At 41.6% G+C, this 23,454-nt stretch overlaps 1 protein-coding gene across 1 annotated transcript in view; it reads left to right on the top strand.

Annotated features, from left to right (window-relative positions):
• Positions 1-23,454, top strand: part of LOC127535807 (serine/arginine repetitive matrix protein 5-like) — a 48,842-nt gene that overhangs the window by 4,796 nt on the left and 20,592 nt on the right. Inside the window, exon 3 of the mRNA XM_051954659.1 lies at positions 347-612. Coding sequence (XP_051810619.1) covers positions 347-612 — 266 coding nt within the window. The remainder of the gene's footprint in view (positions 1-346; positions 613-23,454) is intronic.

Below are 23,454 nucleotides of genomic sequence, written 5' to 3'. Positions count from 1 at the left end.
GTTTGTGTGCCGATCGATGCCCGTTCCTCTAATGTTCTGTGATGCTGGAGCTCAGACGGTAGAGCGTTCTGAACGCAGCGGGCCACAGGTTTGATCCCCGCCGCCGGTTGACTCTCAGCAAAGAGCCGCGGCATTAAAAGGACTGGAGGTCGATATCTGGCTGTGTGGCTGCACTCCATCGACGGGCCGAAAGCAGCAGCTGATTGGAGAAGAAACACGTCCATGATGACGACACGAAGCAGGAATGTGACGAACCGATGGCCGTTTGTATAAACTCAGCGTTCAGACCAGCTTTAAAACTCCTCAGTGTTCTTCTGAAAGCAGCCTGAGGCCTCGACAGCATCAGAAATTCACAGGTTTGGGACCAGAAACCAGGAAACAGGAACCAGGAAACAGGAACCAGGGACCAGAAACCAAGGACCAGGAACCAGAAACCAGGGACCAGAAACCAGAAACCAGGCACCAGAAACCAGGAACCAGAAACCAAGGACCAGAAACCAGAAACCAGGGACCAGGCACCAGAAACCAAGGACCAGGAACAAGGAATCAGGGACCAGAAACCAGGAACCAGGATCCAGAAATCAGAAACCAGGAAAAAGGAACCAGAAACCAGTAACCAGGGACCAGAAAATAGAAACTAGAAACCGGGAACAAGGAACTAGGAACTAGGAACCAGGAACCAGAAACCAGGGACCAAAACCAGGAATCAGGGACAAGAAACCAGGAACCAGGAACCAGAAACCAGGAACTAGGAACCAGGAACCAGAAACCAGGGACCAAAACCAGGAACCAGGAACCAGAAACCAGAAACCAGAAACCAGGAACCAGAGACCAAAACCAGGAATCAGGGACCAGAAACCACAGACCAGAAAATAGAAACCAGGAACCAGGGAGCAGTGAGCAGGGACTAGGAACAAAAAAAAAAAAAGAAAATAGAAACCAGGATCCAAAAATCCAAAACCAGAAACTAGAGACCAGAGACCAGAAATCAGGGACTAGAAACCAGGAACCAGAAATCAGAAACCAGGGATCAGGAACGGATGTGGTGAACTAGCGGCCGTTTATCTAAACGCAGTGCTCATATCAGCTTTTAACCCTTTAAAACTCACTGTTGTCCACCAGGACATATTCTGACATTTTCACACGCTGTAGTGTCATTTTTTGGGAGTATTTTTATTTGCTTTACATCAAAATAACCCTTATATCCCAGGTTTTAATACGATGTGTTGATTTATGTCTTAACTACTTCATCGAATTGTTTTATAAGTGCAATAAACCTTAAAAAAGGAAAATCATTTTGTTTTGTTCACATATATTTCAAAATACAGAAATTGTATAGCTGTGTACCTCAAATCTGTAAATGTAAAAAAAGTTGCACAATATCCTTTGGAACCACAGGAAATTTATGTGGAGTCTGTTCATCACTTGCTTTTTGAGATATAGTAAATTTTACAACCTGTAAAAACAGTAAAAAAGGGCAAAATCTGCAAAGAGACGACATTAACATGAAAACAAACCATGGCCATACAACATGCATTTGGAAATAAAAGAAAATCCCTTTTTCTGAGGTGAATCAGAATGCTGATGGTCGCCTGGTCATCAGAATGATCATAAACCCGTCACTGCAACCAGAAAACTCTGAGACCTGGTGAATGAGTGAAATGATAGATTTTATATGCAGATCTGCTTTCACATCCACCACCAATCAAAAATCTATATGTCAGTCATAACGCCGGCACTCTGCTGGGCTCTAAAGGGTTAAAACTCTCCGACTGCTTGAGGCCTCGACGGCGTCACAAATTCACACGTTTGTTTAGTGGAATACTCCAGACTTTCTGTGGACTCCTAATGATAAACTCTCCGCCTGGTGGGTAGAAATGAGCGGGGAGTGCTGCTTCTTATTTATTCCTCTGGTTTTTTTATCAGAGCTGCATGTTTTCACGCTTCGTGGTAATTTCTCCGGGCGGAAGCGGATTGTTTCCCACCTTTGCTCGCTCGTCCTCCCACTCGGAGCTCGTCTGCAGCTCAGCGCTGGCGTTCTTAAAGCTGTTTTCTTGTGGCTTTAGTTGGCGAGGGCGAACGCACAAAGACCCTGGAAAATCACATAAACCCCCCTCTTTGAAATCCTTCAACCAGAGCAGCTTTTTAACATGGAGGCAGCGCGATGTCGAACCAGCGGAGGAGCGATCAGGTCACCGTGTTTCATCCTGTTATCAGAAGATAAATAAACTCACATCCAACCAGAAACCTTTCAACAGCTTCTACAAACCAAAACACATCTGTCATTAAAAAATGTTTTCTACGTCTCATATGTCCAAAATGGAATTCAAAGAAACAGGTTCTGTCTAACTCTCTGACTTTTGGTGACCAGGAAGCAGAAACTTTAGTTTTCTGAGCTGATTGAGGCATTCATGGTTCCTGAGGATCATTCATTTAAAGCTGGTTCCTAGTTTCTAGTTCCTGGTTTGCAGAGAGTCTCCTGGTTTCTGGTTTCCTGGACCAGAACCTCCAGGTGGACCTTAGAACCCATGAGGCCATCATCGGACCAGAACCTCCAGGTGGAACTCATCAGTGGTTCTGAAACACTGATATTTTTGGATCAGGATCTCTTTAGTTTCTCACTGGATGAGCACCTGATGTGTTCCCCTTAACCTTCTGTGGTTAAACAGGTGTGGCTCCACCCACTTCCAGGTGAAGCAGGTGCAGAGCGGGGCCAACAGGGCGGGGCTAGCAGACTGCTAATAGGCAGGGGCTAACAGGAAAGGGCGAACAGGAAGAGGCTAGCAGGGCGGAGCTAACTGCAGCGTGTTCTACATCCTGTACTGTCCTGATGTGACTTTGATCAGCTGACTGGTGGAGTCTCCCTGTTGGTTCTCTGGTTGCCATGGTAGCATCAGGAAGTCACAGTTTGCATTCTCCAGACAGAACCGAGTGTTTGACCCTCAACGGAACGGAAGAAACACGTCTTACTCATTCTGGTCCAGCTGCAGCCGGTTCCACCTCCAGAACCAGAGACGGCCTCCAGCTGACCAATCAGATTCCTGCTTTTCTTCCTCTGATGATGTTGCTGCTGAATGTGGAGAACCTGGTTCCACGAGGTTCTACTTCACTGAGAACCTAGAGCAGATTTCTGTAGAAGCAGACTGATGATGCAGTTACCTCAGCGCTGCTCCCTCCATCCTCTTCCTCCTCGTTTTGTTTCCCTAAAAACTCCACCACCAGCAGACATGTTTAATATTCCTTTCTGTACATCAGATATTTTCTTTTGCATGAAATCAGATATTTGCCCCGTTAATATTCTCGTGCTTCCATTATGCACAAAATAAAAAAAAAGAAAAACATTTTATACTTTGACCAAGAAAATGATGCCTGGGAGGCGTTTCAGTAGAAGAGCTGCAGAGGAGGCTGAGGAAGAGCCACAGTGCCCCCTACAGGCCGGAGGAGAACCAGCCAGGAGAAGGAGGTGAAGACAGTCAGAGATGAAACCAGAGGATTATTTATTTTAAAAAAACAGCATTTATTTTAGCGTAGGAAATAAATCGACGTCTCTGGTTCACCTGAAAACTCATTTACTGCAGAAAAAAAACCCAAACCGAGTCGAGCGGAACGTTTCCAACAACAGACTTCATTCAGACACAGAAATGCAAAATTAACTTCTCAAAGTGGAGTCGTGTTTCTAAGATGCAGTGTTTGACTGAACCCACAGATGTGAGTTTAAATATGAGGAGCAATCACAGAAGAAGTTTCAGCTTTTTACTCTTCGGAGGACAAACCTGAAGAAACCAACCTGCTGGGATTCATGCAGAAAGCAGGAAACAGTGGATTCTGTCTCAGCTTCATTCTCCAACCACCTCCTGGAGCTTCTCTGGAAGAATCCTTCAGATGGAGCTTAGGGTGAAACGTTCTTTAAACGCCTCCGACAGGAAACAGTCTAAAGTCAAACCAGTGTCACTGAAAACCATCCAGGTCTCTGGAACTGAACTAGCTCTGGGCTTCTTCTTCTCTGCACCAAACCAGGATTTAGACTGAACCAGGATTTAGACCTACACCAAACCACCAAGTGTGACTGACTGCATTCCTTCAGCTGTACAGGTGTGGGGCGGTGCAGAGGTGTGCTACCATTGGCTTATTAACTTTGACTGACAGCTCAGCTACCCAATAAAAACAGAAATTTCCGACTGTGTCCCATTCCACCTGGGTTCTATTAAACGCATGCAGAATGAAGTGTGTTTTATTAGATAATTAATCCTTTCTTCTGTGAACTAGTGATGTTTGTTCTGACAAACTGTCACACCTGAAGGCTGGAACCAGTTGAACATTTCTACAGTTGATAAGAGAAATAATGAATTTCTATCATATTATAAATAAAGGTGCTACCTACCTTCAGAGCTGCTCATTAACTCACCTGCATCAGTTCCTCTCTGAACTGTCATCACTTGTTTCTGTAAATAATAAATCTAATCAGTGACCTGCAGCAGCAAACAGTCAGAGTTAGACAACGTTTAGTGGAGCAGCATAATTTACAAAAGACGATTACACAACTACAGTAATTATGTAAGGAGAAGATCCAACAGAAGATAGAAGATGAAGCGTGGAGGAGGATCAGTGACTATCAGCTGATTGGTTTCCTGATCCTCTAAACATGAACCTTCAGAACCTCCAGCTGTGGATCCAGACAATCCAACGTTTAATAAAAAGCTTCCAGAGAAACATCCAGAAGAAGAGAAAGAACTGAATGAGTTCCTGAAACAACAGAAGAAGAACGTTCAGAGAACACCTGAAACAACAGAAGAAGAACGTTCAGAGAGCATCTGAAACAGAAGAAGAACGTTCAGAGAACACCTGAAACAACAGAAGAAGAACGTTCAGAGAACACCTGAAACAACAGAAGAAGAACGTTCAGTGAACATCTGAAACAACAGAAGAAGAACGTTCAGAGAACATCTGAAACAACAGAAGAAGAACGTTCAGAGAGCATCTGAAACAGAAGAAGAACGTTCAGAGAACACCTGAAACAACAGAAGAAGAACGTTCAGAGAACACCTGAAACAACAGAAGAAGAACGTTCAGAGAGCATCTGAAACAACAGAAGAAGAACGTTCAGAGAGCATCTGAAACAGAAGAAGAACGTTCAGTGGACACCTGAAACAACAGAAGAAGAACGTTCAGAGAGCATCTGAAACAACAGAAGAAGAACGTTCAGAGAGCATCTGAAACAGAAGAAGAACGTTCAGTGAACACCTGAAACAACAGAAGAAGAACGTTCAGAGAACATCTGAAACAACAGAAGAAGAACGTTCAGAGAACATCTGAAACAACAGAAGAAGAACGTTCAGAGAGCATCTGAAACAGAAGAAGAACGTTCAGAGAACACCTGAAACAACAGAAGAAGAACGTTCAGAGAACACCTGAAACAACAGAAGAAGAACGTTCAGAGAGCATCTGAAACAACAGAAGAAGAACGTTCAGAGAGCATCTGAAACAGAAGAAGAACGTTCAGTGAACACCTGAAACAACAGAAGAAGAACGTTCAGAGAGCATCTGAAACAACAGAAGAAGAACGTTCAGTGAACATCTGAAACAACAGAAGAAGAACGTTCAGAGAACATCTGAAACAACAGAAGAAGAACGTTCAGAGAGCATCTGAAACAGAAGAAGAATGTTCAGAGAACACCTGAAACAACAGAAGAAGAACGTTCAGAGAACACCTGAAACAACAGAAGAAGAACGTTCAGTGAACATCTGAAACAACAGAAGAAGAACGTTCAGACGTCTGAAACAACAGAAGAAGAACGTTCAGAGAGCACCTGAAACAACAGAAGAAGAACGTTCAGAGAGCACCTGAAACAACAGAAGAAGAACGTTCAGAGAACATCTGAAACAACAGAAGAAGAACGTTCAGAGAGCACCTGAAACAACAGAAGAAGAACGTTCAGAGAGCATCTGAAACAACAGAAGAAGAACGTTCAGAGAACATCTGAAACAACAGAAGAAGAACGTTCAGTGAACACCTGAAACAACAGAAGAAGAACGTTCAGAGAACACCTGAAACAACAGAAGAAGAACGTTCAGAGAACACCTGAAACAACAGAAGAAGAACGTTCAGAGAGCACCTGAAACAACAGAAGAAGAACGTTCAGAGAGCACCTGAAACAACAGAAGAAGAACGTTCAGAGAACATCTGAAACAACAGAAGAAGAACGTTCAGTGAACACCTGAAACAACAGAAGAAGAACGTTCAGAGAACACCTGAAACAACAGAAGAAGAACGTTCAGAGAACACCTGAAACAACAGCTAAAACTAACTGTTGAAATGCAGCTATTGGGTAAAATGCTGTAATGTCAGTCGTGTAAAGGAGGACAGACTTCCTCTACTCTGGTTAAGTTCCGTGGTAGACGTGTGTTTGGAGATGCTGCCCCCTGCAGGTTGGGAGCAGACGGAGGATAAAGTCAAATGTTCTCTCAGCGGATTTTCAAACATCTCAGTTCCACTCGCTACATTCGTACGGAAAGCAGAACCCAGCCTTAACTGCCCTTCTAGGATGCTTTGCTCGTCCTCTTCCTCCTTCTCCTTCTCCTCCTCATAAAATCTCATCATCATTGAAGCTGCTGAACTACCAGTCACAGTAATGCTGGGAGTACTGGACTGTAGTAGTCTGTAGTAGTCTGTGTGTTTTTGTTTTTGTTGTGTTGTCTGCATAGTTTAGCCACGCCCACTCCCTCACCTGTCCCGAGTTCCAGCTCAGTGAGTTCAGTTCTTCTCCAGGTTTCTGCTCTTTAACTAGTCAGCCCTCTTCAGTGTATAAGTTATCATATTTTTTTATTTGTAGGTTGGATTTTTCAGTCCCTTTAGGTAGTCGTCAGCCGCATAGTTGTCATCACATAAACCAAAGCTGATTTGATTCCAACCAGGTTTGTGGTGTTTATATCATAAAATCATTTCAGACTGTACATCTTTTATTTATGTATGTTTGTGTTGTGTTGTTCTTGTGATGACTGCTTCAGCTGCATTGTGTTTCATTTGAGTCCCGGGGTTCTTACACTAATATTGTAAGCAATACACTACAGTAATCATCAACAGTAGTTTCATGGTTTCTTTCATATTTGTATCTATAGACGACATGTTTTAGGAAAATACACTCTTAGAGGATATGGACAGGAAAAGAAATGAGAAACAGATGAAATACTGCTGTAAGTGAATGGGTTAATAGGTTTTTCCACATGCTCTGATGGACTCTCTGAGCTCCATAAACCGATGATTAAAGGAAACTTTAAACCTGTTAGTGTCTGAAGATGTTGATTTTTATACTAATTTTAGTTTTTGTCTGCACTTTGGTGAAACTCTAAACTGTGAAACTAAATCACTGTCAGATGTTTTCTGTCTGAGTTAGCATCTTTAGCATCCTGCTACAGACCGCTGTTCCTTTAAACACTCAGCAGCAGAAGAACAGAGCCGATGTTGGAGCTGATTAGCCAGAGATGATGAAGGTCAGACGGTCTTCAGTTTATCCTCTGAGGATCAGGAGCTTCATGACGCCGAGGCCTGAAATCGTTGCGACATCTCTCCCCGGATCGTCGTTCCTGCAGGCGCCGTGAATAAACACAGAATCTGGATTTGAGGTTTTGGAGCGTCACACATAAGAGGTATTCATTGATCTGTGGGCCGCTGCAGATCCAAATGGACCAGAAGAAAAGCCTGTTGTGTTTTTAATGAGTGACCAGCAGGGTGGGATTTGGACTCGGAGCACGTCTGTGTGGAGAGTCGTGGTTGGAATGTCGAGGTTTGGTAATGAAGGAGGGATTCCTGCAGCCGGCCATCATCAGGATTAGAAAACATCCAACGGCGGTTTTAACGAGCAGATCCACCATCAGAGGAGCTCGGCGAAGCGTGAAAAGCGTGGAGTGGTTTGGAGAGCGTGACTAATGATGACGAGGTTGTCAGACTTTGTTGAATGTGTTTCGGTGGCAGACGGGACTCGTTCAGGTTCTAAAACACAATATTTGTGTGGAGGGTCCTTCGCTGTGTTTAGCACGCTTTAGAAAATCTGTTATCAATAGACCATATCTGAGACAGAAAATGCTCGAGTGCTGCTCCGTCGGCTTTAAAAAAATCAATGTCACCTCGCCACTCTGCATTGTAAATACTTCCTTTCACAAACCGCAGAACTCAGGAGGAACGTTGAGCTGCAGAGTCTGAATAGAGAGAAAGTCAACAGAAGACCGACAGCTGCAGTAATTACAGAAAAATCACTTTTATATCAACGTCTTTACAAGGATGCTTCCCACATAGCTGACTGCATCTTTTTCATTCTGATGTTTGTGTTTCAAATCAACAAAATAACTTTCATTGTGTTTGTTTTGTGCGTTTCACCTGAAAAATCAACACAACATCTTCACAACATTCAAATATTAAAAAGAACAGAAACTTCTACACGCAGAAGAACTAAAAGTACAAAGAAACTTCTAAATGATGGATTTAAGTGGAACGCTGCTCAGTGATCAGTGGATCAGTGACGTCGCCTCACAGCCAGAAGACACCTGATTCGTCCTCGGTCTTCCTGGGATCTTTCTGCATGGAGTTTGCAAGTTTTCTCCAGGTTCTCCAGCTTCCTCCTACAGTCCAAAAAATGGATGATTCTAAATAGTCTGTAAGTGGAAATGTTTGTCTCTATGTGTAGCCCTGTGACGGATGGACAGAAGGACGGACGGATGGATGGACAGACGGACGGACGGATGGTTGGATGATGAATCGATGGATGGATGAATGGGTGGACGGACGGATGGATGGGTGGGTAGATGGACGGATGGATGATGAATCAATGGATGGATGGACGGATGGATGATGAATCAATGGAAGGATGGATGGATTTAATTGTGGCTCTAACTGTGTTTTTCAGTTTCAGTTTTTAATTTGAGTAAACGTGATGTTGGCGTGTTTGATCCTCTAGATTTGCTCTTTCTATCGTCCACCGCCATGGAGGATCTTCTGGCTTCTCACATACATTATATTATATTCTATTAAGGTCTCAGATCATCGCAGGTATTTATGTTACAACTTGTCATTTAAACATTAAATGTGTTTTAAATGATCCGTTAAAGCAGCTTTTACTTTCGGGTCGCTCTGCTAACAGTTTAATTCCTGCTCGGTTCCTCCTGATGCTCCGTGAGCTCCTCATCATGCCGTCTCCATCCGTGTGCTTCATCTTCACAGCTCCTCTTTTAATTGCCGTCTGGCCTCAGACGAAGTGACGAAGCATCGGGTCCATGTCTGTTTACATCATTAAAGATAAAACGGAGTAAACAGAGCAGAGGCCAGAGATCAGTAACATCACTCCTCTTTCAAACATCTCATCTTCAAATCCTGGAACAAATACTGAGCTCAGAAAACACGCAGAGATACACAAACAAACAAACAAACAAAAATGCCCAAACAGCAAATAATGAGTCAGCCAGAGCAGAAAGCACAAGCAGGAGTGAAAACATTTTAAAGAACCTCCAGGATTTTACAAGATGGAGCCTCTGGTCTCCACAGCCGGTTCCAGGAGGTTCTAACTGTTCCAGACTGGATCCAGAAAAGTTCTGGTCTCGATGTTGAGAGTCTTGCTGAGGTGTTAGAACCTCCTAGGAAGGTTAGAAAAGGTAGTAGTTTATTTAAAGCTCTGGACCAGCTGCCAATCTGGATGATACCAACCGGGTCTGGTTCTGGTTTGGTCTGGAAAATGCTGGACTTTTCTAGACTGTTTCAGGGCAGTCAAACCTTCATAAACCACTGAACCTCGTGTAAATCCTCTTTTAGCTTTCATGGAAGACCAAAGAACCTGATCTGGAGCAGCCATGAAACCTGTTGGAGGGTCTTCAGGCTGGTTGGTTGAAGTCAGAAGACATTTTTCTGTCCTACTGTCCTTGTACCATCTTCTGTACTCATAGAACCAGAGTTACGCCCAGTAAACACTGTTGGTTATTTCAGTGGAAACTGCTGGATCCTACATGGAAACAGGATGACCTGGCTGAAGCTACCTGATTCTAGCAGAAACGCTCATCACCTGGAGAGCACCTGAAAGACCCAAAAGACCTGAAACACCTGAAAGACCTTAAGGACCTCAAATATCTCAAACACCTTAAAGATCTCAAAGACCTCAAAGATCTTAAAGACCTTGAAAGGCTCAGAAGAAGTCTTACTTGAAGGAAAAATTACCTGTAATTTTCAGGTCTGAAAACATTAAATTAGCAAAAATCAACCAAATATTTAACAGAACTCAGTTTTTGGTTCAAACAACACATCAGTAAACTGAACCGAATATAGGCAGCAGAGCAGCACTATTATCTTAAATGAAACCGACTGAATCCGTTCCTTATTGGTTCAAACTGATGCTGAAGTTGCATTAAATAAAACTTAAATAGTCAAACAGGATTATGACCTGTGTAGTTTCCTAAATAACTTTCTTCACCTGGAGGAAAAACCTCATGACGTCAGCACATTTTTATTTATTTATAGACGCCTTTCAAACACCCAAAGACACCGTATGAAGTAAATTCAGTTCAAACACATTAACAATAGAAAACTTAAAGATGTACAAAGTGAAGGAGAGATGTGACTGAAAATACAGCAGATAGTTCTGTATTTTGCTGCCACCACGAAATCATCACCTGCTTTACCTGCTACACTAAAACAGATGAGAAAAAAATATTGCTGAACGATTCCTAACCAGACTGTCCAATAGGATCACAGCATGTGGTCATGTGACCGCGAATATTCCTCATGTAGAAATACATTTTCTCACCTCATCAGAGAGAAAACTGTTTTATTTGTGTTGGAAAAATGTTTGACTTTATGTTTGGCTTGTAGTTGAACATCTGAAAGTTTTTCTGATCCTCACCTGCCTGAAACACCTGAAGTCTTTTATGACATCGTCACGTTAGCATAGCTCCCGCTAGCAGCTAGCTCCACCTCAAGGAAAGACAGTTATTCATCAGCAGAGCTGGCCAATCAGAGCAGACTGTGTGTTTCCGAGATGGACGGTTTGAGGAGACGATGTGAACAAATTTCAGCGGACCTCTAAGCTAAAATGCTAAACCTGTAAAATGAGCCTTCAGAAGGACGCAGCAGTGGGTTAACTGTTAGCAGACTGTTAGCCGCTGCTTTGCCTTCATGCTGCGATTCTCATGAAATAATCTGAACAACAAACCTGAACTTTCAGTCCTCCTCTGAACGCTTCACATGTTTCCATCACCTGGGATTCATCAGAGAAAAATCAATCAGGTGAGAATCTGGCAGCAGTTTATTAGACCTCCAAGGAGTTCAGTGAAAACCTTCACAGGCTTCAGGTGAACGGCGTCTGAAACTTTAAAACGTGAGCAAGAATCAGAATAAAAGCAGGAACTTTTGTCTTTGTGCTTTTGTGACATATTTTTTTAAAGGATAAATCCGGGATGCTGCTGTTTCTGTTTGGAACAAAGCAGCTGGAGACCAGTTTTTATCTCCTCACACAGTCGTGTTTCCTCCACCGCACACCAAAACTGCTTTTAACTTTCAGGAGTGAGCGGCGACGAGGGATGGCAGCTTTTAAATGCAAAGAAGAGCAGGGGAAAAGGAGAAATAGCAGCGTGGAGATGAGCGATAGAGCAGCTAATTGTGTCCTGGGAGATAAAGACGCCGGCAAAGGAGAAACTCTCTTCTGGTTATCAGCCTCCTTCTGAGACGCCGGCTGGTTTGGAGTTTCTTCTCGGAGAAAAAAAGGTTTGTTAAAAGGAAATAAAAAAAAGGTGTGAGGAGGCACAAAGGACGCTTATCCAGCTTTCAGGGAGCCGACAAAAGGAGAAAATCTCAGCTCTGGCTAATTACAACCGAGGTGATGAAAGAGACGCGGCAGAAAGAAAACCCTCCGTTCTCCAGCTGAGGAGGGAGCAGAGGTCAACAGTCCTGTCGAGGCGGTCCTGGGGCTGATTTGATGGACGTGGAGGTGATTAGTGGAAACTTGTCTCCGTCTCGCCGCCGCTGAATGAAAAACCAAAAGTGTCTCCAATCAAATGGAAGCAGAGCGCCCTCTGAGGAATCCCACCGTCACTCGCTCAGAGATTTAACCTTGTGAGTAGCGTTTCTTCTTTTTCTCTCTGACTTTGAGATGCTGGAGACAAATAAAGGCTGAGGAGGCGACTGGAGCAGATCCAGGCAGGTTTTCTCTCCACATCCTGGGATTCGGTCCAACCATCTGATGTCTTCATGTCTCTGTGATTAATACGACTCGTGTTGCTGGACTTGTTTCTCTCGGTTTGTTTGTTGTGTCTTCGGCCTTTTATGTTCACTCTGATGCTCCTGAACCACAAAGTCACTTTTTAAAATGGACTCTGAGCAGCTGCCAGGAAATTAAAACTACATTTTCATCCGACCAGTGGAGAGACGTGAGGAATCCTCCAGAACCGGAAACGGATTCATTTCTTCATTAACTGAACGATCCGTGGGTTTGGCTGGTTTTAAATCATTATAAATCAAATATCTTCAGAAATGTGAAGTTAACCGCATTAAATGAATAAACAAGAGCAGTATAAAGACTCAGATGTGGCTTTAAATCCTAAAACAAGAAGAACAATGATACCAGCAGTCGACATTAAATCAATATAAAGCGGAATTAAACTCACAGTTCCTCTAAAACACAATATTTAACCTGGAGCTCATCTTTTTTATTGCTTCTGCTGACTTTATTTTTAAAAAAAATCGATTAAGCAGCATAAAACCCCTGAAAAAAGCAGCTCCATGTGATGGCGCTTTAGTACTGTTGGCGGCTTTTTAAAAAACAAAACAGACGTCAGATTAAACAAGTACTGAAAACAAATCCACACAAATCAGAGTCCAGAGACGCAGTTTAAACTCAGTAAAATAGTGGAGTTACTGCTATTAAAATGTGAAAGTTCTCAAAGACTACAGACTGATATACAGAGGTATTAATTATGCAGAATAATCAACTAATGTGGTCAGAAACTAGAACTCTTCAGCACAGTAAGTTACAGAACTCAGCCATTACAGAAATTAATGACTTTATAGTTTTATTTATTATGGATCGGATTAAAACTACAAAAATGCCTTTAAAATCTACTGCAAAACCCAACAAACATTCTGGTCCTGGTCCTGGTTCTTATCCTGATCCTGGTCCTAGTTCTGGTCCTGATCTTGGTTCTGATCCTGGTCCTGGTTTTAGTTCTGGTCCTAGTTCCTTAGATGAAAGCCTTTAAATGAAACAGTAGATTTTTAGTTTGGGTTCTGGTCCTTATTCTGTCCTCGTCCTGGTTCTGGTTCTTTGAATAAAAGTTTCTAAATTAAACAGTAGATTTTTAGTCCTATTTCAGGTCCTGATCCTGGTCCTCGTTATGGTCCTGGCCCTGCTTCTGGTCCTAGTCCTGGTCCTGGTTCTGGTTCTTTGGTAGAAGCTTCTAAATTAAATCTTAGATTTTTCATCCTGGTCCTGTTTCTGGTCCTGACTCTGTTTCTGGTTCTGGTCCTGGTTCTGGTCCTTCGGATAAATGACTGTAAATGAAACAGTAGAATCATGTAAATTATCAAATTGTTTCCACTGATTAATTTATTGATCAACCTGAAGCAATAAAGTTTCATTAATTTTATTAAAATGTGTTCCTGAAACCAAACCAGGTTCTGATCAATGATCCAAAGACATCTAGAAGCTGCTGATGTCCAGATTCATGGAACTCTTCAAATGTTTTCAGCTGGTTCTGGTCATTGTGGTGCAGAGGGCTGCAGCAGGTGTTCTGAGTTAGTGATTGGGTGACTGTGTGCAGGTGGAAGTCGCTATCTGGCTGCTCCTGCTCTGCTTTATAATCAGACGCCACTCTGAACAATGAGTAGTCTGTACTCTGACACTCAGGTGAGCAACTATCTTGGGAGAAGCCAGGAGTCTCGTGGCCCACACCTCTGCTCCAGCTGGTCTGAACGCCTAGAAGAGGATTCGCTTACCTGGACTGTAGAGCCTGGTCTTCATCATTCTGAGCCCCGTTCCTTCGTAGCAGTCAAGTCTCTGTTCCCAAGCATTACTTCTGTTAGTATTTACAGTTTCTTATAGTTAGTGTTCTGTGATATTCTCTGGTTAACATTAGAGCTTTGTAGAAGTTGTCTGTTCTGGGGTTAGTCGCTTTGGATTACTGTTGGTATTGATTCTGGTTTAGTCTAGTTATTATTTGCCATTCCTGCCTTGGTGTTACCAAACGTGGGTTTTCATAGATGTGGTTTTTGTATATCCTCTGCCAGTCCATCAGTGGGGCTCACTCCGTCTCTTAGCTTCTGGGTTAGTTATATTTCTGGTTCTGTTTTCTAGATTCTGGTAATAGGAGTTCTGTTGTTCCCAAATGGTGGAACAAACTACCAAACTCTGTGCGTTCTGCTGAGTCCCTTTCTACTTTTAAGAGACAATTGAAGACTCAATTGTTCAGAGAACACCTAGGCACTTAATCTGACTCCACCTTAGGGGTAGAATAAGTCAGGTGGTCCAAAACCCAGCACTTATCTAGCGCTGACAAAGTAAAAAAAAAAAGGGGGGGGGGGTGGTGGTTGGCAATTCTTCTGCAACTTGATGGCAACACCTTTGACCAATCGCACGTTTTGCACTTACTACAGGTTTTTCCTTATGTCTGAATTCTTGCTTGTGTTGTATGTCACTTTGGACAGAAGCGTCTGCTACATGAAATTGTAGAATTGTAGGAGTTGTTTTGTTTTCTTGTGTTGTAAATAAAGCATTCAAAAACTTTGAGTTTGTAATCTCTTCCCTGAGCCTCAGCGCTCACCACAACATTCAGCTGGTTCTTCATCTCCATGAGCTCCAGTTCAGTCGCAGTTTTCATGATGTGAGTGTTGAATCCTTCAGTTAAAGATCCAGTCATCAGAACAGATCAGTGTGGTTTAAATAAACACCTTCATTATAATTTAGCTCCTCTGATCGTCTGTTTTAGGTCATCGATTAAATAATTAAAATAAAGACATAAATAAAACCTTTTTAGATGAGGAACATCCTCCAGCAGACACCAGAGGGGAACAGATCCAACATTTATTTAATGGAACTTCTGAGACTTTAAGTCTTCTTATGTCTTCAGCAGCTACAAGGATAAAACATATTTAAAACTCTCCCGCTAAAAATATTTTTCTGCTGCATCTTCAGAAGATGTTTGTTTCCACGAGTTCCTTCTTTGTGCTGCTGTAGATTCCATCAGAAACAAAACATTCACAGACCTTAAGTCTTTGAGAACTTTTACTTTGGACTGAGTTTGACGTTGCTGCAGGAGCCCAAACAGATGTCGCCATGATTCAATGAAGAAAAACATCTGAGGTAGTATTTTAGGAAAAGATTCAAACATCTTCAGTGCAGGCATTGAGAACTAATCTGATGTGAACCAGATGTTAGGATCTTCAGTTCCTCCTGGTGACTCTGGACCAACATCTCCATCAACATAAAACCAGCTGAGGAAACATCTGAATGAGAATGATTTTCAGTCCTTCCAGTTCAGAGACTGAGAATTAAAGCTGCATTGAAGATGTTCTGGCAGCATGTGGTGACCAAACACTTCACGATGTTTTCCTTTAAGATCTCATGAACCACTTCCTTTGACTTACAGCAGATCTTCTCATCAGGGAACCAGTTCTGTTCAGGAACCACTGAACCAAACATCCAACCGTTTGTTCCAACTCTTCAGCAAGTTCTGCAAACAATGTAGTTTTCTGAACAGAACCTTCAAACAGAAGCTCGATGTGAGAGCAGAAGGTCAGAGCTGAACTTAATTTTCTCTTTAAATAAGTTCATCTTCTCTGTTTCTGGTCCTTCTGACCTGAATTATTACCATGATGATGATTACCAGAACCATCAGAAACCTCCATGGTAGAAACCTTGATGACGTGAACGTGCGGTATTTTATTTCACAAACCAGGAAAAGAGCTGCTGCTTCAAAGTTCTTTCTCCACATTCTAACAGATGTCATGAGGAGAATTTTGGGAAAATGTTGGAAAGCTTCGACTTCATTGAGCCTCCAAATGGTCTGAAAGCTGTAGATGAACCTTCAGTCAGTTCCTCATCTGGACCAATGCTCAGTATCAGCATCAGGCCAGTAGAAAACATGTGGACCATGTTTGTACTCAGATCAGAGGTCTTCAAACCACCTTCAACATGTTCATGATCACATCAGAGGTCTTCAAACCACCTTCAACATGTTCATGATCACATCAGAGGTCTTCAAACCACCTTCAACATTTTTCTACTCAGATCAGAGGTTTTTAAACCACCTTCAACATGTTCATGATCACATCAGAGGTCTTCAAACCACTTTCAACGTGTTTCTGCTCAGATCAGAGGTCTTCAAACCACCTTCAACATGTTCATGATCACATCAGAGGTCTTCAAACCACCTTCAACATGTTCATGATCACATCAGAGGTCTTCAAACCACCTTCAACATTTTTCTACTCAGATCAGAGGTTTTTAAACCACCTTCAACATGTTCATGATCACATCAGAGGTCTTCAAACCACTTTCAACGTGTTTCTGCTCAGATCAGAGGTCTTCAAACCACCTTCAACATGTTCATGATCACATCAGAGGTCTTAAAGCTACCTGTTGGTCTCCTGCAGAGTTTCTGTTTGTCCTTTTTTCCATTTAGAGACCAACATTCAGCAGATATGAATCAAACATCCTCCATCAAACCCTGAAACGACCTCGATGTGCTTTTTGTTCATAAGTGCTGATGTTTTTGTTTGCGAGTCTCTAAATTAATTTCCTTTGCTGATATTTTGCCCTGAGCCAGAATTTAAAAGCTTTTTGTTTCCTCTTTATGCTGCTTGAATCTTTTTTTTTTTTTTGTAAATATGACGGTCAGAACTGCAGACTTTGTGACTCTTTTGTGCTCTTTTGAAAGAAATGTGACCTTTTCGAATCTACACTTTTAAATACAGTAAATATTGACCAATTGTCAAGTTCTGTATGTGTTTCGACAGCGCTTTGCTCAAACTTGTAAAAAGCCTGTTTGGCCATGAGGGTCACAAAGGGACAACTCAGTCTTCTTTCTTTCTTTCTTTGTTTAATTGCTGATTTTGGTTAAAATGTGAAATGAAAGTCGACAGGTTGACAACCTTCAATATGAATCGAAAAAAAACCACACATTAGTATTTTCAAACATCATGTGTTCTTTAAATCAAAGAATTTAAATTTACACATTTACTAAATAAATTTAAATTGACTTTCAACTTAATAATCTTGAGTGTGAACCAAATTCATTAAATTAAACCTCGATTTCTTTATACAAAATAAACAAATAAACACTTCAAGTCTTCTTATGCAGTCCTACCAGTTGCGTCCTCACGGTCCAAACAGCAGCTGTGTCTTACTTCATATGATGACCACGATCAAAGGAAGACTGACTGATCAAACATTTTGGCTGCATCCATATCTCCACCCTCTGGACTTGCAGACTGAGCCCTCGCGGACTTCAGTCATACGTAATGTGACGTCTTTACCGTCATCACATGAAGTCTGCAAGAGCGGGAGTCTACAGCATTATGAATGGAGCTAATAGACCGACTTGGAGTCCGTTTCAGTCGTTTCCGTGACACTGTTCGAAGAACTATCATGTATACGCTATAATATTAATTAATTTGGGTATTACTTACATTGGAGGACTTGCTTTCGTCCTTTATACACCATTATTTTTCTCAGCTCATGATTTCAGCTTCAGACTGCACAGCTTTAATAGGCCAGACGCAATAAAAAAATCGAAAAATTTAAACGTCACGTCCGTATTGCAATGAATTGTGGGTAATCAAACTGGTGAAGTCTGCAGAAGTCTGCACCCCAAGCAGACTCTCTGGAAGTCTGCAGAAAGTCCGCTTGAGGCCCCTTGTGGAATGGATGAGTTGTGGATTTGGACAGCCCTCAGCACTCTGTGAACGCGCCCGCAAAGTCCGCGAGTTCGCAAGTGTGGAGAAGTCCAGAGATTTGGATTCAGCCTTTAAGGCCTGCTGGATGAGACGGTGCCCAGGTGAACTGTGTCCCTGTGGAAGCACTGGTTGTCGTTCTTTGGTTCCGCTCCTTTGCTGATGTTGATGTTGCCCCTACAGGCCTGGAGTGCGTTTTACATCCACCAGTTGGTGTGTTTGGGGATGCTCTGCCCTTTGACTTCACGCCAATTTATCGTCAGAATGTTGTTGAGATGGTGATTAAATGCAGCCAGACATCCTGAACTCTGTTTTTCTACTAAATCTATTCAACAGAAAAGACTAAATGAAAGTTTTAAAGACGGAACAATCCAACGACTTTCTGCTCCTTGAAACCTGCTGCATGAATCTTAATGATAATCCTCAATAAATCTCCATGAAATCCTCGTTCTTCTGAAGCCAAATGTATTCCCCACAAGAAAAAGAAACTATTTTTTAATGTTGTAAATAAAAGTCTTTAATCTGATTAAATACAAGAAATATTGAAAGAAAAGCTGAAGGTATCAATCAAAACCACTGAAGTGACTTCCAGCAGAACCTTTTAACTACAGTAAATAAGTAATTTTAAAGAAGACAGTTTGATGGAATGAAAGAGAAACCATGGAACAATCAGGGCTGGGTTATTTGAAAACACTGGATAAGTTAAAAACAATCATTTCTGTTGTGGGAAGTTCATCTGAAACTCACCTTTACATTCGTCTGGTGCAGTTTGGTCGACAGTCATGACATTAAAAGTGTTTTTTCTTTTCATTATCTTTATTTGTTGAGACGTCAGCAGTTTGAAGCTCGGTAATAAAAATGAACAAATGTGTTCACTACGTGATACAGATGTTATGGATCAGTGGGTAGAGTGGCCGTCTTGTAACTGGAAGGTTGTTGGTTCGATCCTCGGCCTGTTGTGCTCATGTTGAGGTGTCCCTGAGCAAGACATCTAACCCTTAATTGCTCCTGATGGGTTGTGGTTAGCGCCTTGCATGGCAGCTTCCACCATCAGTGTGTGAATGGGTAAATGTGATGTATCATGTAAAGCACTTTGGATAAAAGCGCTATATAAATACAACCATTTACCATTTAATTCACTTCCTGCTGGGATCACCATCATCCGGATGTTCTGTTTTTAATCACAGGTTTCCAGTTAAATCCTATCATGACATTTATTCTTCTCCTGAGCAGAATAAAAACTGGATCATATGATCTAAATTCTGATCAAATCCAAACAAACAATGAAACATTTGGGCCCAGAGCATCAAACAACCAATAACTGAACCAATAGTTGGTGACATGTTTGAATATAAACATATATGGGGGTGATCAAAGGAATTTAAAGGTGTATAAAGATATATACAGATGCATAAAGGTGTATGATGGTGTATAAAGGTATATAAAGCATTTAAAGGTAAATAAAGGTGTATAAAAGTATTTAAACTTGTATAAAGGTGCATGAAGGTGTATAAAGGTGTATAAAGGTGCATAAAAATATATAAAGGTGTGTAAAGGTGCATAAAGGTGTATGATGGTGCATAAAGGTAGGTATGTAAAGGTATATAAAGGTGTATAAAGGTATATGAAGGTATATAATGGTGTTTAAATGCATATCACAATATAGAAAGATGTATAAAGGTATATAAAGGTGTACAGAGGCATAAAAAGGTGTATAGAGGTATATAAAGGTATAAAAAGGTGTATAAAAATATATAAAGGTGCATAAAGGTATATAAAGGTATAAAAAGGTGAATGAATGTGTATAAATGTGTGTAACAGTGTTTAGTGGAGCCTCCATCTCCTCCTACATTTAATGGTCAAACCCACCAACAAGCGCTTGAACGTTCTTTAAAACTCAGAAGCTGTTTTCAGTCACAGGAAGTAGAGGAAGTCACATGACTCAGCAACAGAAACTGAACTTCAAACTCCCAATTAAACATCACACAAACACACACAATCACTGTGGAAGTTCCATTTTGTCGAGTTCATGGACGTGCCAGATGAAGTGTGACGTCCGCCGAGAGTTGAATCCTGCGACGGCCAATCAGCACGTCGGCTCCTAATTTAATTAATAAGTGCTGAGTCTAATTAGCAGACGGCGGCTGGGAGGAAACAGCTGCAGTCACCCGGGCCTCTCCACTCCATTACAGCCCGGAAAAGATGAAAACGACAAGATGAGTCTCGGAGGGCGAAGAGGTGCTGATCAGCTGTGAATCCTCAGAGTGGAACGTGAGTTTGCTAACAGCAGGAATCCGCCGTGTTATCTGCTGCTGGGATTTATTGACAAGTTGCGGCGGCGGCAGTGGTGGTGGCGGGCTTGTTGACGCTTGCCGTCTGCTGGAGGCGGTAATTAAAAGTGATGGAGTCGCCCTCTCACATCCAGAGGCGATAATATCAGCGTTCCTGCAACTGGATTCAGGATCACATCTGAGGAGGTTCTGGAAATGTGAAACATCTGCAGAAGGTGCAGATAGTCAGAATCCAAACTCTCCTCAACTTTCTGCTAGTTTCCATCCAGACTGTTGAGACCACACAGCTGGAAAACCAGAGTTACATTTACCCGGAAGTGAATAACTTGCTGCATTTTAGCTGAAATGTTGTCAGATCTGCTTTATCGCTAGATTTATAAACAACCCTCTCAGCTGATGTAAACTCTAATAGATAAAAAATGTACGTTTATTTGCTGATGATGGAAGAAAATTCATCTTTGCTTTTTTTCATTCACTGATAAAAGAAAAAAACACTTTAATACGACACAAAAACAACAACAAAAAAGAAGTTTTCAATCTTCTGAATGAATGGGAGCAAAAACAAGAATAAATATTGCAATCTGACCTTTAAAACAAAAATATATTCATAATGAGCATAAAAACAACCAACAGAGAACCCAGGTAGGTCAACTGGTTGAGTTGGTGACCCATGAACAGGATCTATAATCCCTGATGCAGCAGTCTGGGTTTGAGTCCAGTTTACTGATGTGTTGTTTGAACCAAAAGCTGAATTCTGAAAGCTGTTTTGATAATTTCATGTTTTATGACCTGAAAATTAGAGGTATTTTTTTTCTTTAAATAAAACTTCTTCTCTGTCTTTGAGGTCTTTAAGGTCTTTGAAGTCTTTGAGGTCTTTAAGGTCTTTAAGGTCTTTGAGGTATTTCAGGCCTTTGATGTTGTTAAGGTCTTAAAACTCGAAGGTATTTGAGGTCTTTAATGTCTTTGAGGTCTTTAAGGTTTTTGAGATCTTTGAGGTATTTGAGGTCTTTAAGGTCTTTAAGGTGTTTGAGGTGTTTGAGGTCTTTAAGGTCTTTGAGGTGTTTGAGGTATTCGATGTCTTTCAAGTCTTTAAGGTCTCTGAGGTCTTTGAGGTCTTTAAGATATTTAAGCTCTTTAAGGTCTTTAAGATCTTTGAGGTCTCTGAGGTCTTTAAGGTCTTTGAGGTCTTTGAGGTCTCTGAGGTCTTTGAGGTCTCTGAGGTCTTTAGACCTGCAGCAAAGGGCAATGACCTTTTGCTGCAAATCTTCTCACTACTTTCCTGTTTGACTCTTGACTAACCTGTCAAACATGGACAGAAAAAAACGTAAAACTCAAACAGAATGTTTGAGAGGCCTGCTGCCACTATCAGAGTTTATCTCATAAGAAACAATATAAAACTCTTACTTCATTTCTTTGTATTATAATAATCTGCTGGTTTTAATCATGTTCTCAAATATTGCTGTGATTTAGATTCTTCTGATTATTTGTCTAAATTGTTCCACAAATTGACCCCTTTTATAGAAATGTTCCATTATCAAAGAGCTTTGTTCCTTTATGTTCTACTGATTTTGTCTTTTAGTAAATCTGTTCTGGACATTAACTGGTAGAGTTTCTTTTTGAGCGTTAGACATAATCTGCAGAACATTATAATCTGCTGTCTGAAATTTCAACAGTTTTCACTGAAGGAATAATGGTTTTGTTGGATCTCAGTGTTTTTTCCACTGATTATTCTTATGGATCTGTTCATCTGCAGGTTTCTTTGTTCATCAGTTACTCCTGTCATGAACTCAGTAAATGATGGAAACTTTCATAAGAACTCCTAATGTGAGGATGAAACGGTTCCTCCTCTGGGGAGCAGAAATGTCCTGCTGCTAGTCCTGCCTCTGATCAAACCGTTTGCTTCATACCATTTAAATGTAATCATGGCACTAAAGAAATGGTCATCAGAGCTTCATCCTCTGGCTGCTGAGTTAGATCTGAGCAATCAGAACCATCCAGGAGATCCAGTAGAGTCCAGTTAAAAACATTCATTAGATCCAGTATCAAGTTAAAAACATTCAGAAGATAGAGTGTATTTCGAGCTGCTGAGCGTGAGGACGTCCTCTGCTGATGGAAACCTGTGGAGTCGAGGCCGAACAAACAGATAAATCAGACTGAAGTGCCACTACTCTCCTCCATCTCGTCGCTTGATGTCGCCTGAAGTGTAAAACAGACCCCAGTGACTCGCTGTTATGGAGATGGCAATGAAACCGGCGACGGCTCTCCTGACAAGCTCAGCTTCAAAAGATATGTCTCCTCCGCCTTTCTCTGCCTCCACTTCCTTCATCTGAGCCGAGGGTGCAGGTGAAGAGGGAATCGCTTGAAAGGAAACCCAACTATAACAGAGCAGCCAAGCAGAGGACGAATGTTTAGCGTGAAGAGGCTGCTGGTACAGATGATGATCATTACTGCTCCTCTGAAGGCTGATGGACCGGAGAGCTGCAGCTAGCAGGAAGAAAGCTAACAGACTGAAAAACTCACCTTGTTGTCTTCAAACCGTTTCTGAGGCTCTTTATCTGTTTACTTCACATCATGATGCTGCCACCACCATGCTTCCTGTCATGATACTGCCACCACCATGCTTAACATCATGATGCTGCCACCACCATGCTTCACGTCATGTGGTGAGGTCTCTGTAAGAGGCAGCAGCTTTGAAAAGGGTTTTTCTCACATATTGAGCTCATTTCCTGAACTTTGTGGATCTCTGCTGGAGGTTTGTGATCTCAGTAAAGGTCTGTCATATACTACTAATAAATAATAACAACATAAACATGTCCTACTGAAAAAATAGAAGGTCACATCAGGTCCTGAGGTCACCTACTTTACTCAGGTAGAAAAAAATATATTTCATATTTCCATCAGATTTTATATATTTTGGTTTGGGTTTTTTTTTTTTGTTGTTGTTGATTTTTCATATATTCTAAAATGTGGAAACAACACATCCGTGAATCTGTAGTATTTCTCTACTGATGTCATTTTTTTTATTAAAAGAACCTGAAAATAAGAGAATGAAGCTCTGTTTATGGAATCATCTGGACCACAGACAGCTCTGATCTACAGACTGAAATCTGAGGTCCACCTGCGACCCTCGTGAGGAGTCCTCCAGCTTAAAGATGATGATGATGATGAAGATGACCTCACCTCCTAAATGGGTCATTTCAGGGTTCCATTGGTTCTGTGTTGTCCTGCTTCCCACAGGGAGGAAGA

The sequence above is a fragment of the Acanthochromis polyacanthus genome, chromosome 10 (assembly GCF_021347895.1).
Source record: "Acanthochromis polyacanthus isolate Apoly-LR-REF ecotype Palm Island chromosome 10, KAUST_Apoly_ChrSc, whole genome shotgun sequence".
Lineage (NCBI taxonomy): Eukaryota > Metazoa > Chordata > Actinopteri > Pomacentridae > Acanthochromis > Acanthochromis polyacanthus.
The sequence above is the reverse complement of the archived record's forward strand: the minus strand, read 5'-3'. Positions and strand labels throughout refer to the sequence as shown.